We start from the raw sequence: 15,424 nt of genomic DNA, 5'->3' as shown, positions 1-15,424 counted from the left end.
CCTCCTTAAACACAAGAGTGAAAAACCTCACTGGTCAGTGCCATATGTACTATTCACAGAGCATATTTAACTGCTCAATCCAATCCCTTTGAAGGGTTCACTAACAAAAAGTTTTGATAAACTAATCTTTTCAACTCTAACTCAAAAGACAAACTGTAACTGAAAGGAAACATTACAAATTGGTTGCAAATTGACAACTAAAACCTGCAATTTTATCACTTTTAATACATCTTAAAAAGCTGAAATTAATCTACAAATAACAGTAAATATAGGCAAGAAATGCAATATTATGTTATGAAAACCATGGTAAAAAATAAATTTCTGAAACTTTGCAAAACTGTACCCAAATCTATGATTGCTGAGCAGTTTTTTTTAAGAAGCAACTGATAGATTGTGTATAATACCTTCTCAACAATGTACTTTCTATAAATTCACAAAGACTGGTAAGAAAATACAGTGTAGCACCCGAACAAAAACATCTACTAGTCTTCATGGTTTAAAGAAGTCTGGTAAGTATATACAGTAGATCTAAGTATTTAAATTCAGACTTCCAACTAAAACATCAGACTCAGTGGTACATAGTATTGAGAATACTTCGCTGAAGCATCCATGAAAATACAAGTACTCTCATCCTCAGCCTGCTCCATAAATGGCAAGATACAGTGAACAAATCGAATTATGAAGTGCAAGGAACCAAGAACAAAAAATACAAATTATAATAATGCTGCACCTTTAAACTTCTAGTTCATTTTCATGTTATCTTTCAATATAAACTATATTATAAATCATATTTAAGTTTTCGTTTTGGAATTTTGGTATCAAGTGGCCACTTAATCATCAACACTTTGCTCAGCTATAGAGCAATCCAATCCCTGCTCGTAAATTTTGCATGAATGGAGGTGAGTATTTAAGTTACAAAGACTGGACTCAAAGATATTGTGCAAATTGCCCACTTGACACAATTGTCCAGGGTTATATGTGACCTAAAACCAAATAGATACTTTTTAAGCACCCATTCCATCAGAAGTTACCACTTTCAGAAAAGATTAAGGAATGTACATGCAAGGTCTTTCCATATATTTCATAAATGTACACTGTTCCACCACCTATATAGTTGCAACATTGAAAGCAATTGATATTTTAAAATAAATAGTTTCATGTTGGCCTAAAGTTCCACTACAGAACTACATTTTTATTATTAAGATTTTAAAGCAAGTGGGAGGAAATCAATTTGCAAGTCAAATCTTTAGCACTCTTCAGTAGTCCAGAGCTAAACAAGGAAATTGCCTGAAAAAAACAAAAATACTCCCTCAAAATCAAGTGCCAACCGCAATCTCAGCATCAAAATAAAATTGCAGCATAAAGCAGAACTTACCTCCTGAGACAAGAAAGGAATGACCTGAGCACAAATGGCATTAAGTCTCTTGACAATTTCAGCCTGAAAGACAAAAGAACAAGTATGTCTTTGGTCATTAGTGCATCTATGCATGTGTCTGTGTCTGTGTCTGTGTGTGTGTGTGTGTCTGTGTGTGTGTGTGTGTGTGTGTGTGTTATATTGCCTTATTACTTACCCCCAGGAAGCTATTTAACTTTTAAATCTACTTTATTTTCTATTGTAGCTAATCTCCAACTACAACTGAAAACAGAATGGATCACACACCTTCCTGAGGTGTGGGATTAAAATGGAATAAACAAGGATAGATAGTCAAATCAGCAAAAATAATTTGAGGTCTATACACACATATATAACGAACATAAATTATTAATTAACCCATCCTGAAAGCTATACAATTTCTAACCCTTGTATCAATAATTGAATAAATATGTTTACTTGCATATAACTGAGAATATCACATCTGCGAAAAAAATTAAATAATCTTGAACCTGCAGTTTAGATACACAAACTTTAAAATATATTTACCACATAATATTGGGACAAAATTATAGCACATAATTATGATTATATTGAAGAATTAATGGGACAAGTATTATTGACTGTCAGCATTGCAGCTGAGCATTCAAAATAAGATGCAGATTGCACTTGTCAATGTCCTTCTGTGAGCATGTAGACAAACATTTTAGTCTGCACCTTGGAGCAGCTGTGGAGGTGAGAAGGCCATTTGTTCAAAACCACCAAGGTGTTTCAAATCCCAATAATGGTATCATCACTGTATGACTGGTATTTTAACCAGGAGCCTGTGCATAGTTCAATCCTATTAGGCTAACCATGGAAGTAGAGTATTTGGGACTGGAAGCAACTCCAAAAGGAATTATAAATGCTGGCAACCTGCTTTGTCCTTGAATTATTTCTTAAAGATCAGATTTTAGACTGAAATACAAAAGCTACAGTTTAAATTATTTATCTCACTATATCACAGAAGATCAGAGATTTCGGATGAATGTCATAAAATTTAGAAGAATTGTGGTTAGAAAAATAGAAAATGCAACAGTCTACAAGTTTGAAGTAGTCTAAAATGGCTAACCTAGTATAAAAAATGCTACCGCAGAAAAGAATCAAAATTCACAAGATCATAAATCCCATTTCAACATGTCACTACAAACATCTGTGCCTGCTGTTTCCAGTAGGTTGCAATGTTTTATTCAGTACATTTGAGCTACTGCAAAAGATCATTGCATTTTAAGTACAAATTATGTACAAACCAACTCCAGCGTTTGCAATATTTTGTGTTAGTTTTTAAAACGTTTCTCCAAGGTCCTCCTACTAATAAAGTTTACAATAACCCAAGGATAAACGATTCAATACTGAGCACCACACTTATTTTCAATCCCTTATGGAGGCTCTAAAAGTTAAGGCAGACCTCATAGGTGCAAAAACAGTTAAAAGTTAAGTTTTTGTTTTGTTCGTTTATATTAATGCAGTAGGAAATTCACTGGTGTACATTTTTTCTTCTAGAAATTGCTTTTCTTTTCATTTCAGCTAACTAAAATGGTTGCAGCTCCAGGAGCTGCAACATCTGGGCACTGGGTCAAACAAATTGGAACAGAACACTGAAAAGACTCACTTACTCACTTCCTGCACCTGCTTAAGATCCCATCAGATATGTTTCTGTAACCCTTCCTACACACTGAATTTTGGTCATTACAGATTCACAAAAAATTCAAGTATTAAACAGTTCTCAGGAACGTAACCCTTCTGAAATTCAGGAACTGCCTGCAATCATTAATTCTTCAATTGGAGAACTCTAAACAGTTTACAATATGATAATTATTAAAGTCAAATACAGAAGAATTCTGTAACTGTCACAGTGCTAGTCTTAAAATTAGACATTCAGTTTGAGATTTATTTTCCAAAGGTTTGCCACACAAATTCTGAAAGAAGAAAGCATCCTGCAGTGATTTCAAATCTGTAAACCAATATCAAAGTTTGGGAACAATATGTTATCCTTTGAAATGAGTTTCTTGTTGTTAGTCATCAGAACCTCAATTAAGTTACACCTTTGCATTCACTGAATTCTAAAAATTATTGGGAATAAAATGGTGCCAGTTGGCCAATCACGCCTGCATTGAATCTTAAGATGGAACTACTGTATCTACTTTCATCTCACTTCTCCTGTTGTTGCCCCAACCTTTGTAATTACTTAACTCATTTCCTTTTCAATGATTTTGTGTCATGTGTGTGGTTAAGAAATCTATCAACCTACTGGATGAAAAGATACTCCAATAAACTTTTCTGTTTGGTAATAAAGAGTAGCATTGAGTTAATGCCTTGATTATTTTTGATCTTCAAAACTTTTTATCTTGAAAGCTACTACATACTTCTAAATCTTCCCTGTTCCAGTTAAAAAGCTCCTAATTCTAAAACTCTTCCTAATTTATCTTTCCATATTAAGAACATTCCAATAAATCTGCATGCCAGGTTTTTCATCAAGTATTCCCTATAAAGGAGTGCCGATATGTCTATTATCAATGCAACATGTGGGGGTGGGGGGGGGGGAAACTTCTAATAAGAGTAAATGGCAAAAGGCACATAGGCTTTACTGCCCTATCACCGGCCCCTAATATTATATCTAGTTGACCTGTGATAATTCATAAAACAATTCAGAATATGGAAACTATAATCTGCTCCTTGTTCATGCACTTAATATCTCAGGTATTAATGCATACATCAATGGAAAATTTTCAAATCTAAATTCACTCATTCCACCCTCCAGTCCCCAGATCAAATATGAAATTCGTCCCTTTTAAACTACTCCCTAACTCATAGTACATCAGTGACGCCTTTTCCTCATTTGTGTTCTGCCATCTTTTGTGCTGCTCATTCCTTGGTTGCCTCAACTCCTCAGATTCTTCCTTCTTGGTTCCTCCTGGCTTCTTTGTTTTCTACGATACAGCAGACTAAGCCAACACTACCCACTACATTTATTTCCCGCAATCAATCCTGTATTCCCCCCCCCCAAAATGTATCAAAAAATACAGCCCATCAATTCATATTTTCATTTCACCAAGTTGTCATACTCCCCTAATCTTAACTATATTATTTGGCCATTTCCTTCTCTAAAGCAGTCCAACTATCCCACCAATTCACTGAAGCCAGCTTGTAAACTCCATCAATCCATATTCCTCAGTGTCACAAAGTCGGAGTCATAGAAAAGTACAACACAGAAACAGGCCCTTCAGCCATCTGGTCCATACCAAACCATCTAAACTGCCTAGTCTCATCAACCTGCACCCAGGAACAGAGCCCTCCATACCCCTGTCATCCACGTATCTAATCAAACTTCTCTTAAGTGTTGAAATCGAGCTCGTATGCACCACTTGCATTGGAAGCTCATTCCACACCCTCACCACCCTCTGAATGATGAAGATTCCCCTCATGTTCCTCTTAAACATTTCACCTTTAACCCTTAATCCATAACCTCTGGTTGTAGTCCCACCCAACCTACATGGAAATCTTTCCTTACAACTCATGTCCTCCAGTCCGGGCAACATCCTTGTAAATTTCCTCTGTATCTTTTCAACTTTATTTACATCTTTCCTGGAGTTAGGTGACCAAAACTGCACTCAATACCCCAAATTAGGTCTTGCTAACGTCTTTTACAACTTCAACATAACATCCCATCTTCTGTACTCAATACATTCATTTATGAAGGTCAATGTGCCAAAAGCTTTCTTTATGACCCCATCTACGTGCACCGTCAAATGCAATGGATTATGGACCTGTATTTCCAGATCGCATTCCCCAGTGCCCTACCATTTATTATGTATCGCATATTATCTCGTTTGAGCTTCTATGGACTGATTAAGGACTGTCTGGTTCTACCAAAGTGCAACACCTCACAGTAGTCTGCATTAAATTCCAAATGCCATTTTGCAGCCCGTTTTTCCAGCGGGTCCTGATCCCACTGCAAGCTCTGATTGTCTCCTTTGTTATCCACTACACCCCCAATTTTGGTGTCATCCACAAATTTTGAAGATCCAGGTAACCACATCAGCATCCAGGTCATTGATATAAATGACAAACAACAACAGACCCAGCACCAATCCCTGTGGCACTCTACTAGTCACAGGCCTCCAGTCAGAGAGGCAACCACCTACTAACACTCTGGCTCTCTGACAAAGCTAATATCTAATCCAAGTTACCAGCTCATCTTGAATGCCAAGTGACTGAACCTTTTTGACCATCCTCCCATGCAGGGCCTTGTCAAGTACCTTACTAAAAAGTCCATGTAGACAACATCCACTGCCTTGCCTTCATCAACTTTCCTGGTAACTTACTCAAAAAAAAACTTTAAGATTGCGTGGATAAGACCTACCATGCACAAAACCATGCTGAAATTCCCTAATCAATCCATGTCCAACCAAATACTCATATATCCACAATCCCTTAGAATACGTTCCAATAACTTTCCCACTATTGACATCAGGCTCACCAGCCTGTAATTTCCTGGTTTACTGTTAGAGACTTTCTTAAATAGTGGAGCAACGTTAGCTATACTGTAATTCTCTGGCATCTCATCTCTCGCTAAGGATGATTTAAATACATCTGCTAGGGCCCCTGCAATATCTGCATTTGCCTCCCACAGGGTCCAAGGGAGCACATTGTCAGGACCTCGGGATTTATCCACCTGAATTTGCCTCAAGACAGCAAACACCTTCTCCTCTGTAATCTGCATAGGATCCATGACTTCACTGCTGCTTTGCCTCAATTCTATGGACTCCCAAGTAAATACAGATGCAAAAAATCCATTTAAGATTTCCCCCATCTCTTTTGGCTCCAGGCACAGATGACCATTCTGATCTTCCAGAGAACCAATTTTGTGCCTTACAATCCTTCTGCTTGTAACATCTGTAGAATCCCTTAGGATTCTCCTTCACTTTGCCTGCTATAGCACCCTGATTTTAGCCCTGATTTAAGAGTTCTCTTTCATTTCTTATACTCAAGTACCCAACTTGCTCCCACCTGTCTATATCTCCTCTTCTTTCTTAACCAGGGTCTCAATATCTCTCAAAAACTAAGGTTCTCTAAACCTGTTATCTTTACCTTTTATGCAGACAGGCACATACAAGCTTTGTACTCACAAAAATTTCACGTTTGAAGGCCTTCCGCTTGCCAAGTACACCTTTGTCAGAAAACAGCCTGTCCCAGTCCACACTCCAGTTAAGAGTCTCAGACTGCAGACCAGACCAATTCTTTTCCATATTTATTTGAAGCCAATGACATCATGGTTCCCCTACACAAACTACTGTTACCTGCCCGATCTCATTCCCTAATAGGAGATCAAGTATCACACACTCTCTCTCATTCGGACTTCTCCGGACTTACTAAGGAAACTTTCCTGGACACATTTGACAAACTTTATCCCATCTAGTCCTTTTCTAGGGCTAACCAATATGTGGAAAGTTAAAATCACCTACTAAAAGAACATTATGTTTCTTGCAGGAGTCTGCAGTCTCTCTATAGGTTTGTTCCTCTCAATCCCACGGACTACTGGGTAGTCTATAACAGTGGTCCCCAACCACTGAGCCATGGACCGGTACCGGGCCGTGAGGAAACGATACGAGTCAGCTGCACCTTTCCTCATTTCCTGTCACGCACTGTTGAACTTGAACATAGGGTTGCCAACTGTCCCATATTTTCCGGGACATCCCGTATATTGGGTTAAGTTGCTTTGTCCCATACGGGACTGCCCTTGTCCCGTATTTCCCCCGCTAAGGTAAAGCATTTCTACGAAACCTTTCGTGCCGAAATGGCGTAAAGCGAAGAAGCAATTACCATTAATTTTATGGGAAAATTTTTTGAGCGTTCCCAGACCCAAAAAATAACCTACCAAATCATACCAAATAACACATAAAACCGAAAATAACACTAACATATAGTAAAAGCAGGAATGATATGATAAATACTGAGCCTATATGAAGTAGAAATAATGTATGTACAGTATAGTCGGGAAGATTAAGCCAAAACTGATTTGTGGGGAAAAAAAATCGGCACGTATGCACATGCGCACGTCACGCATGCGCACACAGGTGCCCACGCAAGACTTCACGGTCATGGCAGTCTTTCTTGGGGTAACACAAGTGTCCCGGGATTTGACTGCTACCTTTGTCCCTTATTTGGAAGTGAGAAAGTTGGAAACCCTAACTGTAAAAAACATGTTGAGGTGAGTTTAACCCTACTTGAACACCCCCCCCCACCCCCCCGGTCAGCCAGTCCGCAAGAATATTGTCAATATTAAACCGATCCGCAGTGCAAAAAGGGTTGGGGACCCCTGGTCTATAATATAGCCCCATTAACATGGTCATACCTTTCTTATTCTTCAGTTCCACCCATAAAGCCTCACTAGACAAATTCTCCAGACTGTCCTGACTGAGCAGTGCCCTGACATGTTCCCTGACTAGTAACACCGCCCTGTCCTGTTTAAACACTCCCACTCTGTCGCATCTAAAGCAATGGAACCCAGAATATTGAGCTGCTAGTCCTGACTCTCCCCCAACCAAGTCCACTAATGGCTACAATGTCATAATTTCATGTGCTGATCCATGCCCTAAGCTCATCTGCTTTTCCTAAGGTACTTCTTGCATTGAAATATACAAAGTTCAGGAGATTAGTCGCACCATGATCAACCTTTTGATTACTGACTTTCCCTGAGGTCCTAGCAACATTTGTCTCCACAACCTCTCTACTATCTGTTTTGGCACTCTGGTTCCCATCCCCCTGCAACTCTAGTTTAAACTCCACGAGCAGCACCAACGAACCTTCCCGTTGGGAAATTGATCACTTTCCAGTTCAGATGCAAACCATCTCTTCTTTACCTTCCTTGGAAGAGAGCCCAATGATCAAAAAATCTGACGCCCTCACTCTTACACTAACTCGTTAGCCACGTGTTCCTATTTCTGCCCTCACTAGCAGGTGGCATGAGCAGCAATCCTGTGCTCACAACCCCTGGATGTCCTGTCCTTTAACTTGGCACCTAACTCCCCGAACTCACTTTGCAGCACTTCATCACTTTGTCATTGGTACCTATGTGGACCACTACCTCTGGCTGCTCATCCTCCCACTTATGAATGCTGAGGACTCAATCTGAGACGTCCATGACCTTGACACTCAGGAAGGAAGATATCATCTTGGTGATCTCGTTCTCTTCCACAGACCTCCTTTCAATTCCTCAAATTCCCTATCACCACAGCTTGCCTTTTCTCCCCCTTTCCCTGGAGTCACAGAGGCAGCTTCAATTCCAGAAATGTAACCATGTGACTGCTGTGATCTTCCTCTGCTCGGTCATCTCCCCCCCACCCCCCCACCCAATAACAATACCCAAAGTGTTGTTGAGGGGGGATGGCCACAGGGGTATTCTGTACTGGCTGTCTAGCCCTTTTCCCCTTCCTGACTGTCACCCATGTCCTGTACCTTAGGCATAACTGCCTCTCTATTTCTCCCATCTGTCACCCTCCTGGCGACTTATTCAATTTACTCACATTTCTGCTAGCCAATATACAAATGTTAAAATTTTCATACAATCCTCTTTTACCACTACTGCAAGGAATTAGCGGCCATAAAATTTAGACAAACCTTTACAAGTATAACTTAATATCACTTTTGTGACAAGAATACACATAGATTAAGATGTAGCTGGCCTGGGCTGGCACCGGTGGAATCAGCAGTTGGTCTGCCACCTGTCTTCAGGAGAGAGAGAGATAAGGAAAACAATGGAGCAGCATTTGGAGATGTTAACGAAGGGACGGGAGAGAGAGTAACAGAAGGAGAGAGCTGTCAAGAGCGGCTCCCCCTTTGAACCCTGAACTGTTTGAAGTGATGGACAGGCGATACCCCAGCAGGGGGATAAAAAGGGACAGGTTCGCTAAGGCAGGACACACACACGACACCTGAGGTAACGAGACCCTGGAAGCGGTGCGTCTCTCACAAGTCGGTGGGAAGTTTTGAAAGGCACGATCGGCGGGAATCTGGTGTGTGTCCACCCTTGCCTGGGTGCCAGGTTCACCGCAGGGAAACGATTTGTATCTGGAAACAGAGGGGTCACGGTCGGTGACCTCAGATGACATCACAAAGGACTCGCCCGAAAGCTGACTGCGAAGGTCTGTGTGGAAGTCGTTTTGAATATTCATTGGTTTTTCTCTCTCTCTCCTTCCCCCACACTGTCCATCTCCCACGGCAGCGATTACTGTGAACTGAACTGAACTTTGCGTCACTTTGAAACTGGTCATTTACTCCTAGACAACGATAGAGCTTGATTAATCCTGTTATCTGAATTCTGTGTACATGTATGTTTATCATTGCTGAACTGTTGCATTCATTATCCTTTTGATTAGAGTACTGTGTTGCTTGTTTCTTTAATAAAACTTTCTTAGTTCTAGTAATCCAGACTCCAACTGAGTGATCCATTTCTGCTGGTTTGGCAACCCAGTTATGGGGTACGTAACACTTCAAATCAGCATCTTGTTTTATGTAAAATTTTAAATACTATATTGCACTAACTAGTCATTGAATACTCAATACAAGATTACAGTGACAGTAGTAATGATAATGTACAATTTAGTAATGCATACTTTAGAGGAACAAAACTTCAAGCACAGATGAAAGCAAATATATATTTGCAACACACACAAAATACTGGAGGAACTCAGCAGGCCAAGCAGGATCTATGGAAAAGAGTAAACAGTTGACGTTTTGGGCTGAGACACTCCATCAGGACCGGTCAGTCCATAGACTCCTCTACTGCTGCAATGAGGCCACATTCAGGTAGAAGGAGCAACACCTTATATTCCATCTGGGTAGCCTCCAACCTAATGGCATGAACATCGATTTCCAGAACTTCCAGTAATTGCCCGCTCCCCCCCCACCGCCCTTTCACCATTCCCATTTCCCACTCTCACCTTATCTCCTTACCTGTCCATCAACTCTCTCTGGTGCTCCTCCCCCTTCCCTTTCTTCCATAGACTTTCACCCTCTCCAATCAGATTCCCTTTCTCCAGCCCTTTATCTCTTTCACCCATCAGCTTCCCAGCTCTTTACTTCATCCCTTTCCCTCCCCCAGTTTCACCTATCACCTTGTGCTTCTTCCTCCCCTCCTCCCATCGTCTTGCTCTAACTTCTCATGTTTTTTCCCAATCCTGATGAAGGTGCCTCAGCCCGAAACGTTGACTGTACTCTTTTCCATAGATGCTGCCTGGCCAGCTGAGTTCCTCCAGCATTTTGAGTGTGTTGCTTGGATTTTGAGGATCTGCAGATTTTCTCGTCTTTGAGCAAATATATCGTGGGTGTAGAATATACAGAGACTGAGTTTCTATCCTTAGCCTCTGGTGAGTCTATGGTGCATTTTCTCTCCCAAACCAGTCTCCCATTTTTCTCCTTCAATGCATTTCTACTTCTGTTTTTTTTTCCTACCAGATAGGGTGGCAGTCTTGGCTTGGTGGGGAGGGGCTTGGTGAGGGTTACAAGAAAATTGTAACTCAGAGTACCTCCCATTTTGTCAGAACAAAATAATCCTTGCTTGTTATACTTCTGCACCATCCCTTCTTACATGCTTGTCCAGCCATCATTACCTCACTCTTCAGTACTATCCACTCGATACCTATGTCTTAATGTCTCCTTTCCACCATCACTCATCACTTTTAATCCTCCATTAATTTGCTACCACTTCAGAGATAAAACCTGCTCTCATTGTGAGCTATTTTACGATTACTTTATTCCTACCTATTTCCTTCAAAAGTTTAACTTGCCTGAACTAAAGAGTCTTTACTTGCTTGAACTAACATGAAATGAAGAATAAATTGCTCCTTCAAATGATCAGCATAATACTCTCCTGAAAATGCAAAAGTATTTGTATAATTGTTATGCAATTTGTTCCTCAATCACAAACACTATTTTTATTATTTAAGCAAAGCATTTAAATATCTGCTTACACTGATCTGAAGCACTTGGGATGAAAGTGCAAATGGAATCAGTACTAAAAAGAAGCATTATAAATGTGTTGCTGTGCTGGGAACATGGCACTGATTCCATCCCTGGCCAACAAACTCAGTGGAGTTTACTACCATGGCAGTGGCTTCATCACATCCAAACGGAGGGAATGAGTAAGACCGCAAGATCAATGTAGTCTGTCAACACATGAAGCAGTCTCGACAGCAACGTCAACACTCACCTCATCAACAAAAGTGCAGGCCTGATCCCCACATCGTGATGGGAGAGGGTGAATGGGCATTCGGAGCATTCAGGTAGCATGCAGGGATAAGCGCTGGGAAGGAGATTTGTGAGGATGGATGAATGGGTCAGGGAATCCCTACGGAAAGCACGGGGGTGGGGGGGGGAGGTAAAGATATGTTTGATGGTAGGATCCCTTTGGAGACGACAGAAGTTGCGGAGAATGAAATGTTGGATGTGGAGGCTCATACGGTGGTAGGCAAGGACGAGGGGAATTGTCTTACTCCCTATTTCTTACCAACTATCAGTGACAAAAATCACTGATTTCTAAACATAAATGCGTGCAGTTTATATTATTTAAAACCAATCCATGCTAAGTACGGTGTAATGTCTAATGCCCCACGACTGATGCTAGTTTGAAATGCTCAGCAACAGTCTCTGTCCCAATTAAGTGGCATAATGTCCCGAATAAACAAAGCGTATACCAGCTATTTCTTGATTAGTTTTTGTTCTTTAAGAGCTGTCCCAAATAAGTGGCTGCCCAATTAACCACAATTCACTGGATCATCCCTAAATAGAATCCAGATTTAGCTCACAATGTCACAATTATGGTCAAATAATTACAATCCAATGCTGGATTTTAGAGAGGGGCTTCAACTTTCAAATAAAACTATAAAAAGAAGTTAAGAAAGGATGTACAGTTAATTGCATTGCTGTAAGTTACGCAATATATGGATGTTCCACTATTTTGTTGAAACCGTTATTCTGGGTATATAATTTTTCCATTATCTACAACAAAAAAGAAACTATTGGTACCAAGAATACAGTGAAAAGGTTGTCTTGCATACTGCTTATATATGTAGATCAAATCATTACACAGTGCACTGAGCTAGAATAAGGTAAAACAACAACAGTGAAGAATAAAATGTAAAAGTTACTGAAAGAGTTCAATGCAGGTAAATGATAAAGTGCAAGATCATAACGAGGTAGACAAGAATCCATCTCATCATACAAGCGGTCCATTCAGGAGTTTGATATCAGTGGAATAGAAGCTGTCTTTGAACTTGATGGCATACGCTTTCAGGCTATACTATCTTTGAAAAAGTGGGAGAAGACAGAATGTCCGGAGTAGGTGGAGTTCCTTATATAATGAGGCAGCAATTAAATATAAACGGAATGCATAGAGAGGAACACGCATCAAAGTTGCTGGTGAACACAGCAGGCCAGGCAGCATCTATAGGAAGAGGTCCAGTTGACGTTGCGGGCAGAGACCCTTCGTCAGGACTAACTGAAAGAAGAGCTAGTAAGAGATTTGAAAGTGGGAGGGGGAGATCCAAAATGATAGGAGAAGACAGGAGGGGGAGGGATGGAGCCAAGAGCTGGACAGGTGGTTGGCAAAAGGGATATGAGAGGATCATGGGACGGGAGGCCTAGGGAGAAAGAAAAGGGGGAGGGGGGGAGGCCCAGAGGATGGGCAAGGGATATAGTGAGAGGGACAGAGCGAGAAAAAGGAAGTGTGTATGTAAGTAAATAAATAAATAACAGATGGGGTACGAGGGGGAGGTGGGGCATCAGCAGAAGTTAGAGAAGTCAATGTTCATGCCATCAGGTTGGAGGCTGACGGAATATAAGGTGTTGTTCCTCCAACAACCTGCATATCCCTTTCCTCTCCCTTTTGCCAAATAAATTGTCCAGCTCTTGGCTCCATTCCTCCCCCTCCTGTCTTCTCCTATCATTTCGGATCTCCCTCTCCCCCTCCTACTTTCAAATCTCTTACTAACTCTTCTTTCAGTTAGTCCTGACGAAGGGTCTCGGCTTGAAAGTCGACTGTACCTCTTCCTAGAGATGCTGCCTGACCTGCTGCGTTCACCAGCAACTTTTATGTGTGTTGCTTGAAGTTCCAGCATCTGCAGATTTCCTCGTGTTAGCATAGAGAGGAAGTTGGTTCCTATGATGTGCTGAGCTGTATCTACACCTCTGCAGTGTCTTGCAGTCACACATAGAACAATCTTCATACCAGCTACAATGCATCCAGACAGAATGCTCTATGGTGCATCAACAAAAACTGGTAAGAGTTGATGGGGTCATACTGTATTTCTTTAGCCTCCTGAGGAAATAGAGACGTTGGTGAGCTTTGCTGGCCGTGACATCAAAATGTTTAAACCAGGACAGGTGAAGCTCTCAGCCTCAACACGCTGACATAGTCAGGATCACCACCCTCCATCTCCCCACCCCACCATTCCTGAAATCAATGACCAGCTTTTTTGTTTTGAAGAATTGAGGGAAAGATTGTTGTCATGAAACCACATCTCTAACCTCTCTATCTTCTTCCTGCATTCCGGCTCATCACCATTTGAAATGCAGGCCATTACAGTGGTATCATCTGCAAATTTGTAAATATAGTTCCAGCATAATTTGTTCATGAAGTCACAAGTGTACAGAGGGTAGGGTAGATGGCTGATGGAAAGCTGGAGTGGCTATGTCCAGCCTCTCGAAGAATTTCATGATGGTAAATGTAAGCGCCATTGAATGGTAGTAAGGCATGTCAGCGGGAGGAGAGAGAGCAGCACGCCGCGCGTGCGCAGCCCTCCGGTGAAAAATGATATCGTATCCGTTAAATAGGCGCCCTGGACAATTCTGATTTGATGGAGATGGACGTGAAAGCACAGAGGAATATCTGGAAAAATTTCTGAAAAGCTCGTTCGCTGCTGTCGTTACTGCGCGGTCGGGAATCTTTCGGAGGGAAGGCCTCAAAATCCCCGGCTTTGCCTGCTGTTGGCGACCGAGATGGAGGTCGAATCGTTCGGATAGAGGTGGCGCTCAGTACTCAGTGTCGGCGAGCTGATCAGCGCTTGAAGTTTTCAGATGATTCAGAGTCGGACCGTGGTCGGGTATGGCAGGGAGAGTTTTTCTTCCTTCTCCCGTTGGCGTGAGATGTGGGACATCTGAGAGACTTTGAACTTTTACCGTGCTCATGGACTTCTTCATCAAGTTATGGTATTGTTGCACTGTTGTAACTATATGTTATAATTATGTGGTTTTGTTAGTTTTTTTCAGTCTTGGTCTGTCCTGTGTTTTGTGATATCACACCGGAGGAAATATTGTATCATTTCTTAATGCATGCATTACTAAATGACAATAAAAGAGGACTGCGTGTCTTCATGACCTAATCTTGTTCTTCTTGGGTACTGGGATGATAGTGGTTTTCTTAAATCAGGAGGGAACCACAGCCTGAAGTAGGCAGAGGTTAAAAATGTCTGCAGACACTCCTGCCAGCTGATCCACACAGGATCCAAGGACATGACCAGCGACACCACTTCCAGATGACTAATCTTATGTCTGTGATGGTGACTGTAGATTCAGGTGCAATGGAGGCTGTCAGGATGTGTTGCGACATATCCATTCCCTTCTGCTCAAAACATGCATACAATGTGTTGTGCTCATCGGGAAGGGATGTGCTGTTGTCAGTAATGCCACCCAACTTCATTTCATAGCACATTATAGTATGTAAACCCTGCCACAGCTGACAACTGGACCTCTTGATTTCTTATAAACGTCTTACATAAAATTTGAGGGTTGCTTCTAAACTTCAGAAGAGAGTGAATGGTCCAGTTCATCCATGGTTTCCAGTCTGAAACCACCCAGATTGTCCTCTTTGCTACACAGTCCCCAACACACCTGCCGATAAAGTCTGTGATGGTAGTGACACACACACTTAGACAGCAGCTGAGTCTCTGACCATAGACTAGTCTACTGACTCAAAGCAGTAACGTAGAAGCTCATTTGTTCTAAATTCTTCCATTT

General features: G+C 41.3%; 1 protein-coding gene across 4 annotated transcripts in view; it reads right to left on the bottom strand.

Annotated features, from left to right (window-relative positions):
* LOC134357344 (transducin-like enhancer protein 4) overlaps window positions 1-15,424 on the bottom strand; it is a 148,732-nt gene that overhangs the window by 88,719 nt on the left and 44,589 nt on the right. For all 4 annotated transcript variants that reach the window (XM_063068787.1, XM_063068788.1, XM_063068789.1 and 1 more), the window contains exon 5: window positions 1,376-1,438. In XM_063068787.1, coding sequence (XP_062924857.1) covers window positions 1,376-1,438 — 63 coding nt within the window. The remainder of the gene's footprint in view (window positions 1-1,375; window positions 1,439-15,424) is intronic.

Source organism: Mobula hypostoma, chromosome 16, assembly GCF_963921235.1.
Source record: "Mobula hypostoma chromosome 16, sMobHyp1.1, whole genome shotgun sequence".
NCBI classification, from domain to species: domain Eukaryota; kingdom Metazoa; phylum Chordata; class Chondrichthyes; order Myliobatiformes; family Myliobatidae; genus Mobula; species Mobula hypostoma.
This window is presented reverse-complemented; position numbering and strand designations above follow the sequence as displayed.